The 24,292-nt window shown below is 44.1% G+C and overlaps 1 protein-coding gene across 1 annotated transcript in view; it reads left to right on the top strand.

Annotated features, from left to right (window-relative positions):
- SLC6A2 (solute carrier family 6 member 2) overlaps positions 1–24,292 on the top strand; it is an 821,078-nt gene that overhangs the window by 739,062 nt on the left and 57,724 nt on the right. Inside the window, exon 13 of the mRNA XM_040328742.1 lies at positions 14,922–15,089. Within this exon, the coding sequence (XP_040184676.1) occupies positions 14,922–15,089 (168 nt within the window). The remainder of the gene's footprint in view (positions 1–14,921; positions 15,090–24,292) is intronic.

The raw sequence follows: 24,292 nt of genomic DNA, 5'->3' as shown, positions 1-24,292 counted from the left end.
ATTTCGATGATAGTCCCTGTGTTTTATGCACTTTCGGGCTATATGTCATTAAGTTGAACTTCAACGTCCACACATGTCTCCTCGGAGGTAGGAAGTGCTTGATACATTGTTCTTGAGATTGCAGTTTCGATCACTTTTTGTGAAAGTCCTCGAACACAGGGAATGCAGCAACATCCGCAAGTGACCAGAACTGCCAAAGCCACAGCAATTGAGATCAAACATGATGCGATAAGTCCAGTCCATTTACCAAACCATCCTTCAAGCCAGTTTGTGAATGGATCATTAATACCTGAATTCTCTGCTAATTCATTCGATAGAGCAGTTAGTCCTTCCAGGGCTTTGGTCACAGTCCCTCCAGGAGCTGTATTATTAGGGATAAAGGTACAACACATGCTACCAAACATTTTGCATACCCCTCCTCTTTCAGCTAAGATCATATCTAAAGCCATTTGGTTCTGCCATGCCATTAGAGAGGTGGGGCCCAGCTGTTCTGCTAGACCTTTTACAGCGTCCCTGGTATAGTTTACAAATCATTGTTGGTTGTAGTATATATAGTTAATCCAGTCAACATTTTTATCTATAGTCACCCACCAGAAAAGAGACTCAAACCCTGCCGTTACCTGATTCCTGGCCTTAAACTCATTCGGCACCCCTCGAGGAACTCCAATCTCATCTATATAGATATGGGAGTCAAATGACCCTTTGGGAGAGGTGTCCCTTCGATACCGTTGGTGACTCTTAGTCCACGGGTGTTCTGACAGGATTCTCAGGGGCATAACTAGCTGGACCATAGCACAATCCCCTCGGGCATTGGCTGGGATCCTAGCTCGCAGTTTCTTATCCCCACACATCCACCAGACATCAGCTCTCTGAATGTCATGTTCCACCCAGTCACCATGTTCCTTGTTAATCCTCTCCATACAGCAGTCATCAGGTAGTGACCCAAGATCCACCGCGCTACTGTTCCCTGGGAGTGTAAAACAAGTAAAATTGCCCGGATATGTAGAAACCGCTGGAGGTATCTGAGGTCTCTGCACTGGGGGAGACAGCAAGCTCAATGTGTGACAGGTAGAATTTGTTTCTGGTTTAGAATTCTTATTATACAACCGCAACATACATTTTAAACCTTCTGGATCTGTATTGTAATCTAGAGGAAAGGGGACTGTTGCTAAATGTGGTCTAGCTCCGGCACAAACTAAACAGCTTCCTTTTTTTTAGAGCTTTAACCGTGTACCTCAACCATTCTAACCACTCATTTTTTTTCTTGGTAACCCGTCTCCAAAGCTATGGCATCTTCTACTGTTAGGTTAGTAAATCTTACAGTGTTACTCAGAACTTCTATCTTAGTATGGCCTTCTTCTTTCTCTTCTGTGTCTACCTTTTCCTGTTTGGTTTTATTGGGTGGTAATACCTCGAGGAAAATGTACCTAAAGGATCTGATCACCCATGCTCCCATAGAATATAACCGTTGATTGATTGCAATCTCTGCCATGGGTACAGGGAGAATTGGCCGCCTTTGTTATGGTGAGTCTTTCTTTTAAACCATTTTATGCCTAGAATGTTGTACCCCCAATCTTGGTGTGCTGTGGTCCACAGGACCTGGTTCCATACTAAACAGTCAGTTCCACTTGGAATATAACAAACATATTTATCTGCCCATTGGAGCCTTCTTGCTTCAGTTAAGTCCCCACAGTCCACCATTTGGCAAAAATCAACTAAAATGGTACTAGTTACTTCTTCTATGAAGGTTAAGTTCAAGGCCTTCCCCGTACTTGCCCATTCTAGAGGTTCCTTTTCTTTCCAGTTTCTGCCTCCACGTATAGACGTCTCACCTAGAGTCACCAGTAGACCCAAGATAATTACTGTCCCTTCCATCCTAACCAGCTACAGAGCCCTGGGGGTAAGGTAATGGAGTTCTTCACCGGTTTGAGATAAGCCCCACCTTGTGCAGAACCTCCCTTTGTAGCCGGACTTTACCAGAGCTCTGCCGCCAACTGACCCTGCTCTGCCTGTAAAACCTTTTTGCAATGGGACTGGTGAGTCCAGGTAGACCTCTCTGCAATCCTTATTGCAGTGGGAGTGGTAAGAAGAACCTGATATGGCCCCTCCCACTTAGGCAAGTGCCAATGTTTCCTTTTTATTACTTTTATTAGGACCCAGTCTCCAATATGGATTTTCTCTTCTCCTTGGATTGGACCTTCTGGAATAGAACAGACCTCATTAATTTGTTTCTGGTTCAACAAGTTAGACATATATTCTGCTAAGGTACGTTCAGATTCTTCAACTGGTGTTTCATTTAGTAGTAAGGGTATTCTATATGGCCTCCCATGTATCATTTCAAATGGACTCAAACCTTCCTGTGTGGGTGAAATATGCATGCTAGTCACAGCTAATGGTAGGCAGTACATCCAATTTTTACCTGTTTCTTCCATAGCTTTTCTCAGTTTATTTTTTAGGATTCCATTGTGTCTCTCCACCAATCCAGCCGATTGGGGGTGGTAGGCGCAATGGTTTTTTACTTGGATACCCATCACTTCTGTCAAATGTTGTATAGTTTTATTTACAAAATGGGATCCATTGTCGCTGTAGATCTTTTCAGGGATTCCAAACCTAGGAATTATATCTCTTAGTAATGCTTTGGCTACAGTCTGTGCGTCCGCACTTCCTGTCGGGAATACCTCCACCCATTTGGTCAAAGCATCTATTATTACCAGACAATATTTTTTCCTTTCACATTTGTCCAATTCAATAAAATCCATACAAATGTGTTGGAATGGATATTGCGGTGTGGGGAACTTTCCTTTTCTTGATCTTATACCTCCCTGAGCATTGTGTTTTGCACATATAATGCATTGAGAACAAAAAGTTTTTGAATAGTTTGTAAAGCCATAGGCCGTACATACCTTATTTAACATCTCAGTCATCCCCCTGTTTGACACATGAGTTACTCCTTGTGTCAACACTGCTGCATACCTAAATAGGGATTTTGGCAATACCGGTTTTCCTTCAGGTGATGTGTAAATGTTCTCTATCAATGTGCAACCTTTTGTTTTCCAATATTGTTTCTCCCCGGGGGGAGCATTCTGCTGCATATCAGTAAGGACTGTATGATATATCTCTATGATTTCCAGTCCTGTCATTATTTGATGTGTTTCTTGTGCCGCTATTTTAGCCGCTTCATCTGCTCTTTTATTTCCCTCCGAGATGGGGTATGTATGTTTTGTGTGTGCTTGACATTTGCATATCGCAAGCTCTTTTGGTAACTGTATTGCATCTAGAAGTTCTAGAATGAAGTCCGTGTGTGAAATTGGCTTACCACTAGAGGTCACCATCCCCCTGTTTTTCCATTGTTGTGCAAAAACATGTACAGTTGAAAATGCATATTGACTATCTGTGTATATGGTTACAGATTTTCCTTTTGTAATTATGCATGCTCTTGCCAGTGCTACAAGTTCTGCTACTTGTGCTGAATAATGTTTTGGTAAAGGCCTGGCTTCCAAGATTTCATCCTGTGTCACTACTGCGTATCCAGTTGCATTTGTGCCATCTGGATTTGTCCTACTGGAGCCATCAACAAAAAGCATCATGTCAGGATTAGATAAAGGTACATCTTTCAAATCACTTCGAGGCAGTACCTTTTCAGTGATGGCAGCAGTACAGTTATGTTTATGGCCATCAGTAGGGAGTGGTAGTAGTGTGGATGGGTTTAATGTAGTACACCTCTGTATTAAGTGAGGTTGTGTCAAGAGTATTGTCATACAGGAAAGGTGTCGTGCTGGGCTCAAATGTGATATATTTTGTTGTAAAAGAATAACAGATACTGCATGAGGTACTATGAGTGTCAGCAGGTGATATAGCACTATAGATGCTGAGGCCTAAACTGCTTCGGCCGTAGCTACCACTGCCTGTACACAGGGTGAAAGTGCTCTAGTTACACTGTCTAGTTTTGTAGAATAGTAAGCAATTGGCCTCTGGCGCTCACCATGTGACTGTGTAAGTACTGATGTCATGTGACCTTCCCTTAAATCTACTGTTTGTTTGAAAAAGGTTTATCATATTCCGTTAAGGCTAGCACTGATGAACTAGAAAGGACTTGTTTTAGGTCAGTAAAAGCTATCTCTGTTTCCTCACTCCATTTAATAGCATCCTGTGGGGCCATGGGGTTACCATGTAAGGCATGGACCAACGGGGCAGTCAATATTGAATACCCGGGGATCCAAACCGTACAAAAATTACTCATGCCCAAAAAATACATCATTTGTTTTTTGGTCTCGACACCTGTAGGAGGATTCGAATTCTCGCTTCATCCAGGTGCCGACCTTCTTTTGAGATATTATACCCTAAGTATTTGACCTGCTGTTGCCACAACTAGAGTTTTAGTGTTATTTACCTTATGCCCTTGATCATGGAGAAAATACAACAGAGCCATTGTGTCAGTCCTACAAACCTCCTCTGAGGGAGATGCCACTAGACTGTGTCTTCATAGAGGAGGAGCTGGCTTCCCCCTAGGGGCACAAATTGAGCCAAGTTTGTGGACATTGCCTGTGAAAAGATGGTGGGGGACTCACAATAGCTCTGGGGCAACCTCGTGAAGGTATACCTTTTCCCCCGGTAAGTGAAGGCAAACCAAAATTGATGGTCGGGGTGCACTGGAAAACTAAAAAAAACATTACTGATATCAATCACAGAGAAGAATTCATTCCCTGGATCCAAATCATTCAATAGTGTGTGTGGATCTGGTACCATAGGAGCTCTTGGTATAACTGCCTGGTTAACAGCTTGTAAATCCTGTACCATTCTCCAGCCTGTGGAAGGCGGAGCCTTCTTAACAGGGAAAAGAGGGGTGTTACAGGGGCTGTCAGGACACAGAATAACCACCTCTGTTTGTAAAAATGTATCTATTACAGAGGCAATACCCTCCTCTGCTTCCTTCTATGGGACTCCTCTGTTTCCGCCCCGGCAGTGTACTCTACATCCTCATCTCCTTCAACACTTTGCACAAAAACCTTTACTTTCACATTTGTTTCCCATTGTTTTCAGATACTTCTCTGAATGTTTAGCATATTGTAAAACATCTAGAACTGATGCAGTTCCGTAAATAACCATATTTTTAACAATGTAATCCTTATGATCCTGTTTTAATCCATTTACAAAAGCTATTTTTAGCTGTTGCTGATATGCACTATTCACATCCTCAGCTTCGGGGAGCCCGGAGAACACTTTAAAAACCTCTCGTAGTTTATTTAGGTAGTCACTGACACTCTTTTTGTCTTCTTGTACTGTCATATTTATTTTCTGCCAATCAGTCCTTTGAATCCATCTAAGCTGACATCTATTCAGTAATGCAGTCAACCTGTTTCCTAAGTCTGGGCTATCTGGAGGTAATGGATCTCTTCGCCCCTGTCTGTCTGCTAGGCCGCAAGGGTCCCAATCCCCCTTTACGGAAACCCAATCTGATCCCAGCATTCTCCTCAGGGCTCTCTCTACCTCCACACCGTTCAACTTGTAACTGTTCCGTAATCCCTCTATGTTTTCAATAAATTCCACTGGACCTAATTTTGGATGTTATATGTGTTCTGTAGCCTTTTGTATGTCCTTCTCAGTCCATGGCCTGAAAACAGTCATTGTCAGGGGATGCTGTCCTCCCAACCCATCAGCCTGTCCTCCCCTGGGGTTTGGGACTTCTATCAAAGGGTATACTTCACCATCATCTACACCATACCTAATAGGAGGTTTACTTGATCTATTGGCACCTGCAGGGGCACCTAGTGTATAGGTTATGGCGTCAGTTAAAGTTTCAAGGATTGATCTGTTCAGCTCCGAGATCATGCTGCTATCTGGAGAGATTAAGGAAGTAGGGTCAGGGTCTTGTTCAGAGGCGGTTCCTCTGACAGGGGTGGATGTCACAGGGAGGGTGGTACTCTAGGCAGTGGCTTGCACCTGAGGGGGAGGACCATTATAAGGAAGTGGTCTCTGGGTGCTACAAATTAAATTATCCTCTTTGTCCACAAGCCAACATGGCGCCATTTCTAACTTACACCTTCTCTGATCTTAACAATTTAAGCTTTTGTCACCAAATTCTGGCAACCTTTTACAGTTAAATTATTCTAAAAAACACATTTTCTTTTCCTTTTAGCACAGTATATCACAATTTTAGGGTTCTAATGGTGCATTGGGTACACAACAGCAACACACACAATACATCCCTTTACAGAAATTATTCCCTGTGCTCTGTTCTTTTGCTTCAGTGTTGAGTTTAGAGTACAAATCCCACCAAAATCTATATAAAACAAAGTCTAAATTCCCCAAACAGGAAACCTATGCACACATATATTTCCTATACCAATCACCCTCTCTCCTTTTTTTTTTTTTTTTTTTTAGAAGCACAATTTGTTTAAAACAAACACAGACACAAATCAAACAAACAAAACAAACAAAAAGGAAGAGAGGAAAGAGAAAAAAAAAATGACCTGGTCTTAAGTCTAGGCGGACAAGTCCTTAACAATACAAATGTCCAAAGGGGGGGGGGGGTGAGGTCAATGTTCAACCACAAGATTGCAAACACGTAAAACATATAACAGCCTCAACAGAAAATGGGGGGAAACAAAAAATTGTTAAAACCTGTGTGTGCAGCAGTACTGTAGTTAAAAAGAATGGTAAAGTTAGCAAGGTTAACCATTTGAAAGGGATAAAGAGAGAAAAGGTGATCACCAAGAAAACAGTAGGCCTCGCAATCTATTTAGATAACTCAGCTACTTTTAGCGCTTAAATTGTCGGGTCCGCAACCTTCGACATTCGGTATACCATTCAAATCTTTTTTTTATCTGTCCCGGACAGCAGGTGACGTCTATTTTACCTTAGGCAACGCCCCAAATGCCTGTGACATTGGACTATTAAGATATTATACAATCAGTCTCAATGTCTGTTATCACAACTCATCAGTGGACTATTAAGATGTCATACAATCAGTCCCAATGTCTGTAACTCATAACCAGAATCAAGCAGAGAAAAAGAGAAAAAAAAATAGACTTAGAGAGAGAGAGAAAAAAAAAATGTAATTTAAAGTATCTTACCTCCAAAACACAATAGAAGGACTGGATCACGGCAGGTTCGGAACCAGATGGTTGAATCCGGGTCCTGGTAGCAATCGGCCCCTATTTGACCACTAATGTTAAGTGGGGGGACTTATTTTCTCAGTGAGTTTTGAGATCCGATACTCACCGATTTCTGATCGATCAGAACCATTGGACCCGGGCTTCACGCATTGGTTCCGGTTCCGACCAAAATGATAGGATAATTCTTCCCTGGTGATCAGTCAAACTTCAAGTGTTCCAGAAGCAAGATTACTTTATTTCAGTTACACCGGTATAACTGGATGGAAGTCTACATGCTAAGTGAAAAAGCAAAAGTCCCATACAGACACGAGGTGTATGACCTTCTTATATGGTCAACAGAAAGTGTACTATTGGCTTAAAGACCACCGGTGGCTCATGACGCAAACAGCTTTATTGCCAATCACAGTGTCTCTTTACAACGTTTGATTTAAGGAAGTAAAACAAACAATAGAACAAGAAGAGCTAAAGCAACGTGTCCTTAGAAGCCATTACAGAAACTGGACTCCATTTTACATTTTTATAAATAGTCACACAATGCACATAGAAAACTTTTCCAACACCGTTTTCTAGACAACTGCTTAGAAGAACCCATGGTGCTGATGGGGCAAGGTCAGATGAGTCTGGGCATTTAAAACCTTTGAGATTGACATCACCTGGTCTTCCCAGATGATGATTGAGAACAATCCATGACACTGGCAGGTCTCAGCTTTGCAAAGGGGGAAGTGCATGCTACAAATTTTGCAGGGTGCCCAAACTTTTGCAGACACCATTTTTTTGTTTTCTGTAATTTTGAAAGTGAAGTTCAGTTTTATTGGTCCAAACCGACTGTAGTCCAAACCGACCGTGTGTTGGCCCCATCGGTCAGTTGTCCTTTGGTCCAAAAAAAGAGAACTTGCTTTAAAATTGGTTCAAAATCCACGCATGCTCAGACTAAATGAGGGGACGGGAGCACTCATTCTTGTAAAACTAGTGTTCGTTTTGGAGATAGCACATTCATCACGCTGTAACAGACAGAAAAGCGTGAATCGTCCTTTACGAACACAAAATCAGCTAAAGCAGCCCCAAGGGTGGCGCCATTGGATTTGAACTTCCCCTTTATAGTGCCGTCGTACGTGGTTTACGTGTCCGCGTTCTGACCCGATCGTTTTTTGAACTGATGGTGTGTAGGCACATCAAACCATCAGTCAGCTTCATCGGTTAACCGATGAAAACGGTCCTTCGGACCGTTCTCGTCGGATGGACTGATCGTGTGTACGCGGTCTTAGGCCGCGAACACACGACCGGTCCATCCAATGAGAATGGTCGGACGGACCGTTTTCATCGGTTCACCGCTGAAGCAGACCGATGGTCTGATGTGCGTACACACCATCAGTTCAAAAAACGATCGGGTCAGAACACGGTGATGTAAAACACACGACGTGCTGAAAAAAACGAAGTTCAATGCTTCCAAGCATGCGTCGACTTGATTCTGAGCATGCGCGGGTTTTGAACCGATGCTTTTGTGCCCGCATCAACTCTAATAGGGGTTTCAAATGTCTTCTCCTTGCCAGCGTTTCTTTCGATAGATCGGAGAATACTTGTAACTCAGTCTCTTTATATCTCAAGGGAGGTTTCCCCCTAAGCCTTCCCCAGATTTCCACTTTATCTACGTAGTTCCTGAATCGCACAATAACATCTCTTGGTCCCTATCTTTCTGTCTGTTGGGGGTTTCCCACACGGTGTACTCTTTCAATCTTAAGGGGCTTCGCTTCTGCCATTTTCTCTAGCAGGGGGTTAAATATTGTGTTCATAATTGCTCTAAGGTCTTCATCCTTTTCTTCGGCTATCGCCCGGATTCTGAGGTTCTGTCTCCTGTTGCGATTCTCCTGGTCCTCTAGACAATATGCTGTCATTCTTTGATTGTCACTCAGTACCTTAACTTGCTTTTTCAGTATGTTTATTTCCTGGTCCTGTTCATCTATTCTCCTTTCTGTCTCTTCTACTCTTTCAAGGAGCCCTCCTAGATCTGCTCTAATCCTATTAATTTCTGTTTTTATGACATTTTCCATCCTCAGTAGCATCGCGTTCATCTCTGCCTTTGTGGGGGGTTGTGTGTCTTGGGCTTGCTCTTCAGATTTACTGTGCTCTTCGCTTTCTATTGTCGTTTCTCCTTTAGAGCTCTCTGCACTACTTTCCCCTTTTTTTGTCTCGTTCTTCTTTTTTTCATTCTTTTTTGCAAGTCCTGGGCTTTTAAGACTCCCTTCTTGAGTCATGTATTGCTGTATTGAGCTATTCCCAGAATTACTTTTAGCTGTTTTTGTGGTAACGCCCCTCGTTGATCTATTCATCTTGCTTTTATTGGTGGGTCTAATTCTCTTCCCCAGTTTGAAGATGTTAAGGTAATGCTATTTACTAGTTATTTCTTTTTCTCCGCCTTACTCAGACCGCTGCTCCAGGGCCTGAATATTTTTCTCACGCCCCTTTTTTTCTTTTTTTTTAATTATTATTCCCCTCACCCCCAGTGGCCCCTAGTGGTCAGACTGCGATGGCTGCCTTACACTCTATGCCACTAAAGGCGTTCAGCCCACCAACAGATATACTGACTCAACTTAACTGTGGGAAGGGAGAGAAGTAAAAAGAAAAGGGGGGTGCACCTGGTGGCCGTTTGATCCTGTTTATCTGGGAGCACGTGTTAATTTCATTTTGGCTACCGGATTTTCCTTATAGTAAGAGATGCCCACGATGTATATAAAGATTTATCACCTGTGTAACATTCAGGCCAGTTCTATTCTCGAACAATGGAGGACCCACCTCCACTTAATGTTCATGAGGCAGCAAAAAGTTTATATGTGGAGGGTTCTTAGTATTCCTCTTTGCTGACCCTTATATCATGAACACCACAGTTTTACCAAAGTTTCACAGTCACCCGTAAATCTTACAACAGGCATATCCCGAGAGGTTAAATACAAATGACCGCCACACAAATGAGAATAATCCTGCTCCTCAATAGTTTGAAACTTCAGTAATAGTTTAACATGTTCAGCAGTGATTCGCTGCCCTGAGTTTCTTCCCTGGGCTGAGCATCAAAGAGTACACCAACGTGAGAACACAAGACCAGGAGGGGGGGGAACTCCGGGGGGGGGGGGCTAGCGGGACGGCGCCCGACCCTGCTCGGCTCAACTGAGCGTCTCACCAAACCTCAGGACCTTCTCTTCGACCCGCTGCCACTGCTCGGTTTTCCTCCATGGATCATCTCCTTCTATGTACCGCTACTCCTACTGTAGCGCAGCTGTGCGTCCGCAGATCCCCGCCAGCGTCCAGCGCAGGGCTGGGGGGTCGTAGGGTCCCAAGGCTTCCCTCGGTTCGTTGTCCGGTATCTCGATTTTGTTCTGGGTCCCGTCTGTATGTCGGGTCTTGCGCCAGGCTAAGCGGAGCTGAGTTTCCGGCTCGGTCTTCGGGTGTCAGCCTCTCACGTCCGCATCCACCAGTCCGATGCTGGATTCGTCGGGTCCCCGCCACTCGCTACAACGAGCCATGGAGCACTCCGGCACCTCCCACCCTCACGCACGTCACGTCCTCATCACGTCTGCATGTTGTGTACTAACCATCGGTTTGGACCGATGGTCAGCCGTCCATCGGTTCGATTTTAAAGCAAGTTCTTTCATTTTTGTCTGAAGGACAACAGACCGATGGGCCTACACACGGTCGGTTTGGACCTTCAGGCCGTTTTCATCGGTTTGGACCGACCGTGTGTACGTGGCCTCAGAGGATGAGCTCACAGTGTTTATAATTCTTATTTGTATATTACTTATGGTAAAAAAAAAAATTATGGTAATTTATGGTAAAAAAAAATTCGAGCATGCTGCATTTTTTAATGTCGTTTTTCAAAATGTCGTTTTTCGTGATGTAAAAAATGATCGTGTGTGGGCAAAAACAACGTTTTAAACCCGCACATGCCCAGAAGCAAGTTATGAGACGAGAGCGCTAGTTCTGGTAAAACTACCATTCATAATGGAGTAAGCACATTCATCACGCTGTAACAGACAAAATATCGCAAATCGTCTTTTGCTAACAAGGAATCAGCTGAAAGCAGCCCAAAGGCGAATAGAACTTCCCCTTTCGAGTTCCGTCGTACGTGTTGTATGTCACCGTGCTTTGTTCATCGTTTTTCCAAAACGATGGTGTGTGGGCAACATCGTTTTTAATGATGAAGTTGGAAAAACTTCGCTTTTTTTTCATGATGAAAAACGACCGTGTGTACGCGGCATTACAGAGATTATGCTATGCAGCCACATGTTACCCTTACTGAGTAACACAGAGATTGATGTGAAAAGTTCATGTTTGTGCATCTTTCAAAACCAGACTCTTCAGTCTGCATATGTTTTGCCATCCTAAAACCTGTTTTTCATTCTGCATTGTATGCAGATTTTCTGCAATCCTAAACCTGTTCTGCATTTATTGCTTTCACCTTGGTACCTGTTTAATAAACTGCATGTTGCAATTACTCCCTGTCTAATTATTCCACAATTTCCCTGTTTTATTAAAGTAATACCCTGGCATTCTTATATGAACCCTTATATTCTTGTAATACTGTAAAATAATTTAAGTGCACTACTTAAACTTTGCTTGGACTGCAAAAAAAAAAATCAGCACAATAAACGGTTAATGGGAGATTTCATCCTGAATAATTAATGTATCTGTTTATTGTGTTTGTTCTTTAATTTGTATATACAGTATTTGTATATATAATGTTGTAATGTTCTATTTTTGTATTATATTGCAATGAATGGTTAAATTGCTGTATACTTTCTGATTGAATTTGTGATCTACCTTGGTGCATTTGTATAGGCAAATGTATGAATAGGCAAACTTTTATTGGTTATAAATAAAGTAGGGAAGTATTAAAACCCTATCAAGTTATTAGTTTCAGTCTATTTCCAACTGGGAAGATTTACCCCCACTTGTGTCCAGGAGATGACAATCTTCAGGGTGTCAACAGGAAATAAGATCTTGGATGTTTATGAAGGGGCACCTAGTACAAAAGTTTTTTCTTATAGGATAAAGTGGATATACAACTCCAGCAGGAAGGCATAAAAAAACACATAGGCCCAGATTCACAAAGCACTTACACCGACGTATAACAAGTTACGCCAACGTAAGTGCAAATGTGCGTCGTCGTATCTGTGCGCCAGACCCACAAACTAATATGCGCCTAAAAACAGGCTACACCCCGCCGACATATCTTTCTTACGCCGGCGTAGAGTGGGCGCACATTTAGGATGGGAGCATGGTGCCGCTCCCATTGATTAGCCATTCAAACATGCAAATGAGGGAAATACGACGATTCAAGAACGTGCGTGTGCCCGGCGCATGTTACGCTAGATGCGCGTAAGTTGTACGTCCGGCATAAAGTTATTCCCCATTAAGGAGGTGCAACCCAGCAACAGACATGCTCAGGTCTGCACCAGGGATAACAAGCCGGCGTATTGTGCGTTGGACGTGTGTCTGGCTGGGCATAAGTTATGTTCACGGTGTACGCAGTAATCCAGCGTAGCTTAGGCAGTTGTGCCGGCGTGGTTATGAGCAGGCGCAGGGGGGTGCGTCCACGGCGCATGCGCACTTCGTGATACGTACCTGTCTGGCGCTCGGCCCATTATTTGCATGGGGTCACGCCTCATTTGCATGGGTTCACACCCACTTCCACCTACGCCGGCGTACGCCTTCGAAACTTGGGAATTCATTTTTCCTTCGATGATAGCAATCCGTCCAGGCCCTGACGCAGCAAAGCAACCCCAAACCATGATGCCCCCACCACCATACTTCACAGTTGGGATGAGGTTTTGATGTTGGTGTGCTGTGCCTCTTTTTCTCCACACAGTGTTGTGTGTTTCTTCCAAACAACTCAACTTTGGTTTCATATGTCCACAGTACTGCTGTGGAACATCCAGGTGCTCTTGTGCAAACTGTAAACGTGCAGCAATGTTTTTTTTAGACAGCAGTGGCTTCCTCTGTGGTATCCTCCCATGACATCCATATTTGTTTAGTGTTTTACGTATCATAGATTCACTAACAGGGATGTTGGCATATGCCATAGACTTTTGTAAGTCTTTAGCTGACACTCTAGGATTCTTCTTCACCTCATTGAGCAGTCTGCGCTGTGCTCTTGCAGTCATCTTTACAGGACGGCCACTCCTAGACAATGTGTCTTACCATAGACTGATGAACAGAAAGGCTTTTGGAGATACTTTTATAACCCTTTCCAACTTTATGCAAGCCAACAATTCTTAATCGTAGGTCTTCTGAGAGCTCTTATGTGCGAGGCATCATTCACATCAGGCAATGCTTCTTGTGTGTTATTAGTTTAAGCAGACTGTGATTGTCTATTGTTGTGACTTAGATGAAGATCAGATCAAATTTTTTTAGGCCAATTTGTGCAGAAATCCATATCATTCCAAAAGGGTTCACATACTTTTTCTTGCAACTGTATACTGATTAGTCATAACATTTTGAACACCCACCTAATATTAAGTATGGCCCCTTTTGCTAAAACAGCCCTGACCCATTGAGGCATGGACACCAAAGTAACATCCACCTTTCCCAGCAGAATATTGCCCAAAGCATTACACTTCCTCTGCCAACGTGCCGTTCGCATCCTGGTGACATCTCTTCCCCAGGTAAGTGACGCACATGCACCCGGCCATCCACATGATATAAAATAAAAAGTGATTCATCAAACCAGGCCACCTTCTTCCCTTGCTCCGTAGTCCAGTTCTGATGTTCATGTGACCATTGTATAAGCTTTTGGGTGTGGACCTGGGTCACCATGGTGTCAGGATAAGTACTCACCGAGGCCGAGATGCCAAGGGTGGCTACCTTTGCGACTCTGCGCACTTCACCCCCTGGAGGTGGAGACAGCGGGGAAGGGCGCAAAGAGGCACCGGTACCAGCAGTGGTTGGTGGGTTGATAGGAGATCACTGAAGAACTGATCAATGGACACTGAAGAGAATCGTGGCAGGTACTTGCAGTGGTTCAGGTACAGGCAAAGTTCAGGTAACTGAGAGATAGTTCAAATCAAGACTGTAAGCAGATCCGGGATGCAAGCCAATGGTCAGGGATTAGAGAAGTTAGGAAGTCCAAAGTACAAGCCAGAGGTCAAAGGGGTATAGACAGCAGCAGATCCGATGAAGCAAGCCGGGGGTCAGGTACAGGAGAAGGCGTAGAGAAGTCGGGTCCAATCCGGGTCAAAAACAGGTCAGAGTTCAGGTTTTCAGGAAGTGTTCACACAGGTAAAGCTGACAACAAACCAGCAACCCGCCATAGGCTTGGGGCTAGTTTAAATAGACAGAGCTGAGCCTTGATTGGTGTGCGTGGACGAGCGCGCAGGCGCTCGCACGCGCTGTAACGCAGAACCGCTCCCAAAGGCAGAACCGCGCATGCGCGCACGGCGCTCGGGCACAGGCACGCGCCGTAACGCAAATCGGCTGCTGGAGCTGCTGGTTCCCTGACACATGGGCTTCACAGCCCCAAATACAACAAACTGCAATGCCCATTTTTTTCGGCTTTCACAACATTAACTTCATGGACAACATGTTCACTTGCAGCCTATGATATCCCACCAATATTCAGATGCTGATGTAATGAGATATTCCTTTTACCTGTCAGTGGTCATAATGTTATGGCTGATTAGTGTGTATATATACTGTTTTATGTATTTGAAACACCAAACTTCATATCTTCAAATATTGTAAATATTATTAACCTGCACGCTTAAAACTTCTAATTCATGAAGCTAATTACCTATATCTTTGTTATCTCTCTTCTGTAAGTTTGTAGTGATCACTAGTATTGTGACCTACAGTCCTCTTTCATATGATGACTACAACTTTCCTCCATGGGCTAATCGGACTGGATGGGCCATTGCATTGTCATCCATGCTTCTGGTCCCCATCTATTCTGTCTACAAATTCTTCACTGTGCCTGGGACCTTTATACAGGTAAATTTAAAATTTTCATAAATCTAAGTTGTGTTATTTTGCTGTGTGTAAAGCCATGATACTTGTGGGTTACAACGAAAAAAAAAAAAAAATATATATTATTTGAGCATTAAAAAGATACCGATTTTGGGCCAGATTCTCGTAGGAGTTACGCCAGCATATCTCCAGATACGTCCGTGGGGGTCACGATTAATTTCCATAAAACACGCCACCACTTTCACATTTGAATTAGGCGGGCTTACGCCGGCCCAGTTACACTACGCTGGCTTAACTTAAAGCACAAGTTCTTTGAGAATACGGGACATGCCACTTTAAGTTACGGTGGCGTAGTGTATCTCAGATGCGCTACGCCCACCTAAAGATACCAGATTCTACGAGAATCTGGCCCCTTGTCTGCACTCAACCTCACTTCACAAAACTGAAATTGTATGGTCTATTACAAAGATCACCCCTCCCCCAGCCCATGTGGTCCAATCAGATCTACAAACTCATGAGTAAATCAATACAAATGAATCCTCCAACAGTACAGTGTAATACAAACAGATCAAAAATGTCAATCATGTCACGTACACACGACCGTTTTTCGGGTTGTAAAAAATGCAGTTTTTTTTTAACGTGTGGGCTCCAGAGCATTTTTCACGATCTAAAAAATGGCCATTAAAAATTTGAACTTGCTCTATTTTTTCACAACATTTTTAACATTGTCGTTTTTAAGGTTGTAAAAAATGGTCGTGTGTGGGCTTTAACGACATGAAAAAAATGCGCATACTCAGAAGCAAGTTATGAGACAGGAGCGCTCGTTCTGGTAAAACTAGCGTTCGTAATGGAGTAAGCACATTCATCGCGCAGTAACAGACTGAAAAGCGTAAATCGCAAATTACTAACACAAAATCATCAAAAGCAGCCCCAAGGGTGGCGCCATCCGAATGTAACTTCCCCTTTATAGTGCCGTTGTATGTGTTGTACTTCACCACGCTTTGCTAGAGCATTTTTTTCACGATCATATGTAGGCAAGGCCATTTTAATGATCGGGTTGAAAAAAACGTTGTTTTTTCTAGAACGCATTTTTTTAGAAATCGAAAAATGGTTGTGTGTACGCGGCATCAGTCTATGTATATATTTAGCTAGTGTGTCTTGAAGAAGGGGTACCTAACTAACAAAAAGACATCCGATGCAGCCAGGTGGTGAGGAGTGGGAGTTGTAAACCAGAAAAAAAAACAACACAGTGCAAGTAAGCCTACAGTTTAGTAAGTTAAAAAAGAATGGTGATTTATTGAAAACAATATTAGATGCATTCACAAGAGTCAATACAGACTGGCGGTATAGTGGTGTCCCCACCTGCCATGGTAAGACCTGTCGGCCACGGGGTTCCTAGAAGAGGTGAACACTTCCATGTAAGGGAACAATAAATCAGCCCTCCATTCCAGCCATCAGTCACTAGAACCACTTAACACTGTGCCGTCTCTCCTGCAACCTAAAAGAGGATAAAAGAGGATGGGTGTACAGGGAAAGGCATTCATCTCTTCCAGGATCCCGGAGGCTGACAACTCTGACCTCTTGTGAGTGCATTTTTTTATTGTTTTTTTAATAAATCTTCATTGTCCACTATAGGCATCGTGACACTATGTTTTTCATAAATAATAAATTCATATTTTTTTTAACTCCTTCCCGCCGAGCGTACGCACATATGTGGCCTCGGATTTCAGGGGTAATACTGGATGATGCCTCAGCTCTTCAGGGATAACAACCGATGTTGCCAAAAGCCGCTCGCCTGTTATCCCAGAGGAGCGAGAGGGGACGTCCCCCCCTCCCGCCGCTTTTCCTTCCCGTCCCACCGGGAGACTCGATTTACGATCCGGCACTTCCGCCGGCTAGAGTGAGACTGGAAGGAAGCCGAAAACGGTTTTGATCCAGTCTCCTTAGTGTAAAGATGGAAGAGATGTCACAACGTCACTTTCGGTTTACTCGGCTGCCAACGGCGCCGTATAAAAAAAAAATACAATATTTAGAATTACCATTTTTGGCCATCTAAAGACTTTGAAGTGCAAAGGAGGGATTTGGGGTCTTCTAGACCCCCGATCTCTCTATAAAGAGTACCTATCACCACCTATTACTGTCACAAGGGATGTTTACATCCCTTGTGACAGCAATAAAAGTGATCATTTTTTTTAAGTGACAATGTAAAAAAAAAATAGAAGAATTTGTATTTATTTTTTTAAAGCGCCCCCTTCACCGCAAGCTCTCGCAGCAAAGAAAACACACACGTAAGTCGCGCCCGCATTTGTAAACAGTGTTCAAATCACACATGTGAGGTATCGCTACAATCATCAGCATGGGAGCAATAATTCTTGCACTAGACCTCCTCTGTTACTCTAACCTGGTAACCATTAGAGATTTATGCAGATTTGTTGGGTACCGTAGTTTGACGATATTCCACAAGTGTGCGCAATTACAAAGCATAACATGTTGGGTATCTATTTACTCCACGTAATCTCATCTTTCACATTATACAAATAAATTGGGCTAACTTTACTGTTTAGTTTTATTTTTTTTTTGGATTCATGAAAGTGTGTTTTTTCCCAAAATTTTGTGATTAACCACTTAAGGACCGCCTAACGGCGATATACGTCGGCAGAATGGCACGGCTGGGCACAGGCACGTTGCCCTTAAAGTGTCCAGCCGCGGGTCACGCGCTCCTCCGGCGGCGGCGCGCTTGCGAATCGGTCCAAAGCTCCGTGACCGCGCCCGCGGACCCGATCACCGTCGGTGTCCCGCGATCGTATCACAGGAGCTGAAGAACGGGGAGAGGTGAGTGTAAACACACCTTCCCCGTTCTTCTCTGTGGCTTGTCACTGATCGTTTGTTCCCTGTTATAGGGAACGACGATCAGTGACGTCACACATCCAGCCACGCCCCCACTACAGTAAGAGTCACTCCCTTAGGGCACACTTAACGCCTTAGCGCTCCCTAGGGGTTAACCCCTACACTACCATTGTCCTTTTCACAGTAAACAGTGCATTTTTATAGCACTTTTTGCTGTGAAAATGACAATGGTCCCAAAAATGTGTCAAAAGTGTGAAATGTGTCCGCCATAATGTCGCAGTCAAGAAAAAAAATCGTTGATCACCGCCATTACTAGTAAAAAAAAAAAAATAATAAAAATGCCATAAAACTATCCTCTATTTTGTAAATGCTATAACTTTTGCGCAAATAAAAAAAACACTTATTGCAATTTTTTTACCAAAAATAAGTAGAAGAATACGTATAGGCCTAAACTGACAAAAAAATAATTTTTTTTTATATATTTTTGGGGGATATTTATTATAGCAAAATGTAAAAAAATAATGCATTTTTTTTTAAAAATTGTCACTCTATTTTTGTTTATAGCGCAAAAAATAAAAACTGCAGAGGTGATCAAATACCCCCAAATAAAAAGCTCAACGGGTATACTGTGATTTTTCGCCCCATAATCAGCAGAGGATTATAAGCTCTGAAGGCAGAAATGCTAGACAGCCTGTGGTGAATCTTATCTTGAGGGCGAGCCAGGTCCATGACTTGTGCTTGATAGGGCTAGGCCTGCCCATGCACAGCTGTTTAACCATATGCACCTACTCCAGGATTGGCTAAAGCCTGAGGAGAAGACCCCTGTTCAGATTGTGGAGTGGTTGCCCTGGACCAGTTTTTAAAAAGGACTTGGGTGGCCCAGTCAGAGTTCCAATCCCAGGATAAAATGGTTGCTGTAGCCAAATATAAGAGAGAAACCGTAGCGCCAGTCTAATGCCTCGTACACACAACCGTTTTTCTTGGCAGGAAAAAAGATGAAGATTTTCCCGACAGGATTCCTCTCAAGCCTGCCTTGCATACACACTTTCAGGCCAAATACCGCCTGTCCAAAGCGCAGTGACGTACACCACGTACGACGGGACTATGAAGGGGAAGTTCCATTCAAATGGCGCCACCCTTTGGTCTGCTTATGCTGATCCTCGTGTTAGTAAAAGTTTGGTGAGAGATGATTCGTGCTTTTCAGTCCGTTACAGCGTGACGAATGTGCTATCTCCATTACGAACGCTAGTTTTACCAGAACGAACGTTCCCGTCTCATACTTGATTCTGAGCATGAGCACTTTTTTCCCCTTGGAAAAGCAAACAACCAGTTTTCCCAACGGGAAAAAGTCCGCCTGGAATCCCGACGTGAAAAAAGAAAGCTGCTTCACTTTTTTTTTTCCAGCAGTTTTTTTGTCGGGAAAACTGTGATGGAGCATACACACGACCAGTTTTCCGCCCAAAAGCTCTCATGGCAGTTTTCCCAACGGGAAAACCGGTCGTGTGTACGAGGCATAAGTGTAATAATACAAAGCACCATGTTTAATAGAAGGTTAACAACTCACAAGATAAAATAAGTAATGCATATGTAAAGCAGTAAGCCTCACTGTGGGATATCCATCTGGATAGCTGTGTTCATGCAGACCTGGACCTTGGCCACGCTGTGAATCTGGATCCCGGCCGAATCTGGGGTGGATATTTGGCTCCCCCATTTTGTTGTAAATTATGATTTGTTGTACAGAGTAACCAAAGAGAACTATTAGGCCCCATGCACACGAGACGCTGCTAAACTCGAGTTCAGAGGCATTTGGGCATTTTTTTCAACTGCCCCTGAACACATTTAATGTTATCCGATGTGTCCATGCACACGATCACGTTTTTGGCGTTTCAAAGCAGTTGGGTTTAGGGCCGTTTTTCCAAACCCAACATTTTGGGTTCAGAAGCTTTCAGCTTTTGCGTTTTAGACGCAAATCGCGGCAAAACGCCGCTAAATGCGGCAAAACGCCGCAAAGCGCGGCACAAATAGTTTGATTCTGAGCTTTGGGAGGGTCTATAGTGTTTTGGGGATAAATGCTGACAGCCGCAAATCGCGGTAAAATGCCGCAAATCGCGGCAAAACGCTGCGCAATCCGCAGCAAAAACGGGCGTTTTAAATGCCGGTTTTTGCCTTTGAAAAGCTGAGATTAGAGGCGTTTGTAATAGCGTCTCGTGTGCATGGGGCCTTACAGTATGTAATTGAACAACTGGTGGTACCTCAGCCTTTTAGGCTCAAAGTGTTATGCAGCATACTTGGCTCATGCTCTTGTGCTTGACTCACCTCAGTGCAGCTTGAACTTAGTAATGGATTGTACAGAGAAATTAAGGACTTTTGTGAGTCGTGTCAAGCCTGTCAAATACTGTAACAGCCCAACAACCCCATTTTCGGAGTCCACTGGTTTCATAATATCAAGGTGCATTCTGAAATTATAGCCATGAACTTGGTGGGTCTCTTAGTGAAGTAAGCTAGAGGACACCAATATATTTTAGTGATCTTTGACTATGTCACTAGGTATCCAAAGGCAGTACCTTTACAAAAGATCTCATTCAAGGTCATTGCATATTAGTTGTTTCAGTTGTTCACAAGAATAGGGCTCCCATATTAGATCTTGACCAACCAAGGTACCCGTTTATGTCTAAGGTGATGAAGGAGCTCTGTAAATTTTAAAGAAGAAGTAAACCCTGATGGGTTTTACTTCCCCTTTATTTCCCTGCAAAGGTAAAGCATAATGGGCACTTATGCATTATGGGCCAGATTCTCAAAAGAATTACGCCGGTGTATCTACAGATACACCGGCGTAATTCGAAAATCCCGCCGGTGTATCATTGTTTTGTATTCTCAAAACAATATACTCCGGAATTAGGCTAGGATCCGACTGGTGTAAGTCACTTACACCGTCGGATCCTAAATGCAATACTATGCTGGCCGCTAGGTGGCGTTTACGTCCATTTCAGCGTTGGATATGCAAATGAGCCGATACGCCGATTCCCGAACGTTTTTGCGCCGCTTCGCCGTAGTTTACATCGTTTTTTATATGAGGGGTAACCTTACGTCAGTCCGCCATATGCCATGTTAAGTATGGCCGTCGGGACAGCGTCGGGATTTTCCGTTGTTTACATAACTCGTCGCGAATATGACTGTGCGTTAATTACGTTCACGTCGCAACCAATGTATTTGCAGCGTACTACGGAGCATGCGCAGTGGCCTACGTTTAAGGCCGGCGCATGCGCAATTCGTTCGGCATGGGGGCGCGCTTAATTGAAATACAAGCCGCCCCCTTTGAATTACACAGGGATACGCCGAGCCATTTACACCATGCCGCCGCAAATTACGGAGAAAGTGCTTGGAGAATACGGCACTTGCTCCAGTAAGTTGCGGCGGCATAGTGTAAAAAGCTTATGATACGCTACGCCGGAATCTACGAGAATTTGGCCCTATGTGTCACTTACCTGAATCCGAAGCCTGCAATGTCACTGCTGTCCCCACTAGCAGCGAGCGTCCATCTTCACCCCTCTTCCTTCGGGGGCTGCAAATTCCCGCTCTGTGACTTTCCGGAGTCGCGTGACGTCACTCTCGCGGGAGCCGCCAGTCACTGCATGACCCCCTTTAGAAACAGGACAAGATTGCCATTTCTAAAGTGTGCCTGATATTTCCAGCACATACAGGTAAGCCTTAAAACTAGGCTTACCTGTAGGTAAAAGTGATTGTACAGGGTGTACAACCCCCTTAAGCACTTGTGGAATTCTGTATATTATACACAAACGGTGGTTTAGTGGAAAGATTTAACAAAACCTTAAGGTGGTTCTAAAGGCTGAAGTGACATACTGACATACTCTCATCAGTGCAGTACAGTGTCATCATATAACTGGTGTTGTGGTGTTCAGGGACACTTACTGGTGAATTACGATTTTTTTTTAACACACTGTGATGAGAGCAATATAATGTTACCATAGTAAAATTGCACTACTCTGTAGAAGGATTTTTTTTTTACACATTATGAATTTCATTGCTATAAGCAAGCATTTTACTGAACGAAACGGATTCCTTCAAGTTTGTTGTGATTAGCTGTGATTGGCCAGAGCTAATCACATGGTGCAGATGGCTGTGATTGACCCTGTCTGTGCCATAATTGTACACAATGGATGGCATTAAAGGAAGCCATCCATTGTTTACAATTGTCATGTGATCTGCTGTGATTGGTCACAGTGGTCACATGGTACCGGCAGCAAGCACTGATCAATCAAGGGGGGAAGCCGCCAAAGCTCCCTGCGATCTAGATGGGGTAAGTGCAGGGCTGGTGCACTTACTTAAAACAGGTGTGTGACAGGGGGTGGTAGATGGTTTGCCCGGGTGACAAGTGGGTGGGTGATTTTGACTGACCGACTGAACTGGGGGGTTGTGGGGGGGTTTGATGGATCCTCCTCCCCCTCTCCTCCCTGCCTGTCAGCTCGTGACAGTGCCCCCTTCTTCTGCTTGCATAACACTAACCTGTATACACCATCAGCACTGCCTCCTATTGCAGTGTCCCCCTCTGTGTGTGATTTATAAAAATAAATGCTGCAAATACCTACTGTAATTTCAGAGCCAAGATCTCGATCACATGACTGACCAGATCTCTACTCCTCTCCTCCCGACTGACATCGGCGGGGAAATCTCAGCCCCTCCCGCTGCATCTGTCAGAGGAGGAAAAGAGAAAGCTGACCGGTCATGTGATAGCGATCTTGGCTCTGAAATTATATATTTGCAGCATCTATTTTTATAAATCATACACAGAAGGGGATACTACAATAGGAGACAGAGTGCGGATGGTGTACTAGGGCAGAGTGCAGGGCTTAACAACCACTTTAAGCGTATGATCTACCAGAATACCCAGGTCCTTCTCCACCATTGATTCTGCCAGTTGTACGCCCCCTAGTATGTATGATGTCTGCATATTTTTAGCCCCGAAGTGCATAACTTTACATTTATCAACATTAAACCTCACTTGCCACATAGTCAACCAATTAGACAGTGCATTGAGGTTGGCCTGTAAGTTGGAGACATCCTGTATGGACATTATTCCACTGCATATCTTGGTGTCGTCTGCAATTTTCCCACAGCCCCCAACCAGCCAGCCACTCCCCTTCCAGCCAGCCAGCCAACCAATCACCCCCAACCCCTCAGCACTCGCTCAATCGATTACAGCTTCTCTCCCCCTGTCGCTCAATCACTGCATCGCTTGCCCATCACCAGCCAGGCCCTCCAAAAGCGTCGGGAGAACTCCACTGCCACCATATGTACTTTTAAAGGGCCTGTCATATCTTCTAAATGTAATTGTTCTAACTACATTAAAGCGGAGCTCCACCCTAAAGTGGAAATCCCGCTGATCGGAACCCTCCCCCCTCCGGTGTCACATTTGACACCTTTCAGGGAGGAGGGTGGTGCAGATACCTGTCTAAAGACAGGTATTTGCACCCACTTCCGGCCACACAGTCTCAGGTAAACTGCGGGCATGACGTCACCTCCTGTCCCCCCCCCCCGTTGTGTTCTGGGAACACTCAGCTCCCAGAACACAGCGGGAGCCAATTGGCAGGCGTGGCGCGACTCGCGCATGCGCCGTAGGGAACCGGGCAGTGAAGCCGGAGCTCTTCACTTCCTGGTTCCCTCACCGAGGATGACGGGGGGGGGAAGCAGAGTGACGAGCGATTGCTCGTCCTCTGCTGCGGACGGCGCTGGACTCCAGGACAGGTAAGTGTCCTAATATTAAAAGTCAGCAGCTGCAGTATTTGTAGCTGCTGGCTTTTAATATTTTATAAATTTTATAAACTGAATTACACTATGTGGCCCCTTCTGTTCTACTTTCTTTAAATCATCCTCACCACACTTATGGATATTTGACTATCATCTATCACGTAACCACCCTGCAAGGATATCCCCATCCTATGGACAGTTGGGTGATCCTGGTCCAGCCATTTGGAGCTTCTAAAGTGTCCAGTTACATCGGTTGCTCGTTTGACCCATAGAACGCATGTTTTTTGGGTTCAAATGCTCTGGTAAGTCTTCTATTTATCAGTGGTGGTTCCCTTCACCGTAGTTATTTTTGCTCACTGTTTGTTCATTGTCTCGATGTCAATATGAATCTTTGAACTCTTAAGCCCTGTACACACGGGCCAGAATCTTGTCAGAAAAAAAAGTAGTTTTTTCTGACGAGATTCTTGGCAAAAATCTCCTGCTGGCCGAGTGTACACACACTCAATTCAAAAGAACCGCCGTTCTTTTAAATGACAAGAACGCGGTGAGGTCATCGAGTACGATGAGCATGCGCTTGTCACATGCGATGCCGTTGCCACCATCTTGCTGCACCC

The sequence above is a fragment of the Rana temporaria genome, chromosome 11 (assembly GCF_905171775.1).
Source record: "Rana temporaria chromosome 11, aRanTem1.1, whole genome shotgun sequence".
In the NCBI taxonomy this organism is placed as follows: Eukaryota; Metazoa; Chordata; class Amphibia; order Anura; family Ranidae; genus Rana; species Rana temporaria.
This window is presented reverse-complemented; position numbering and strand designations above follow the sequence as displayed.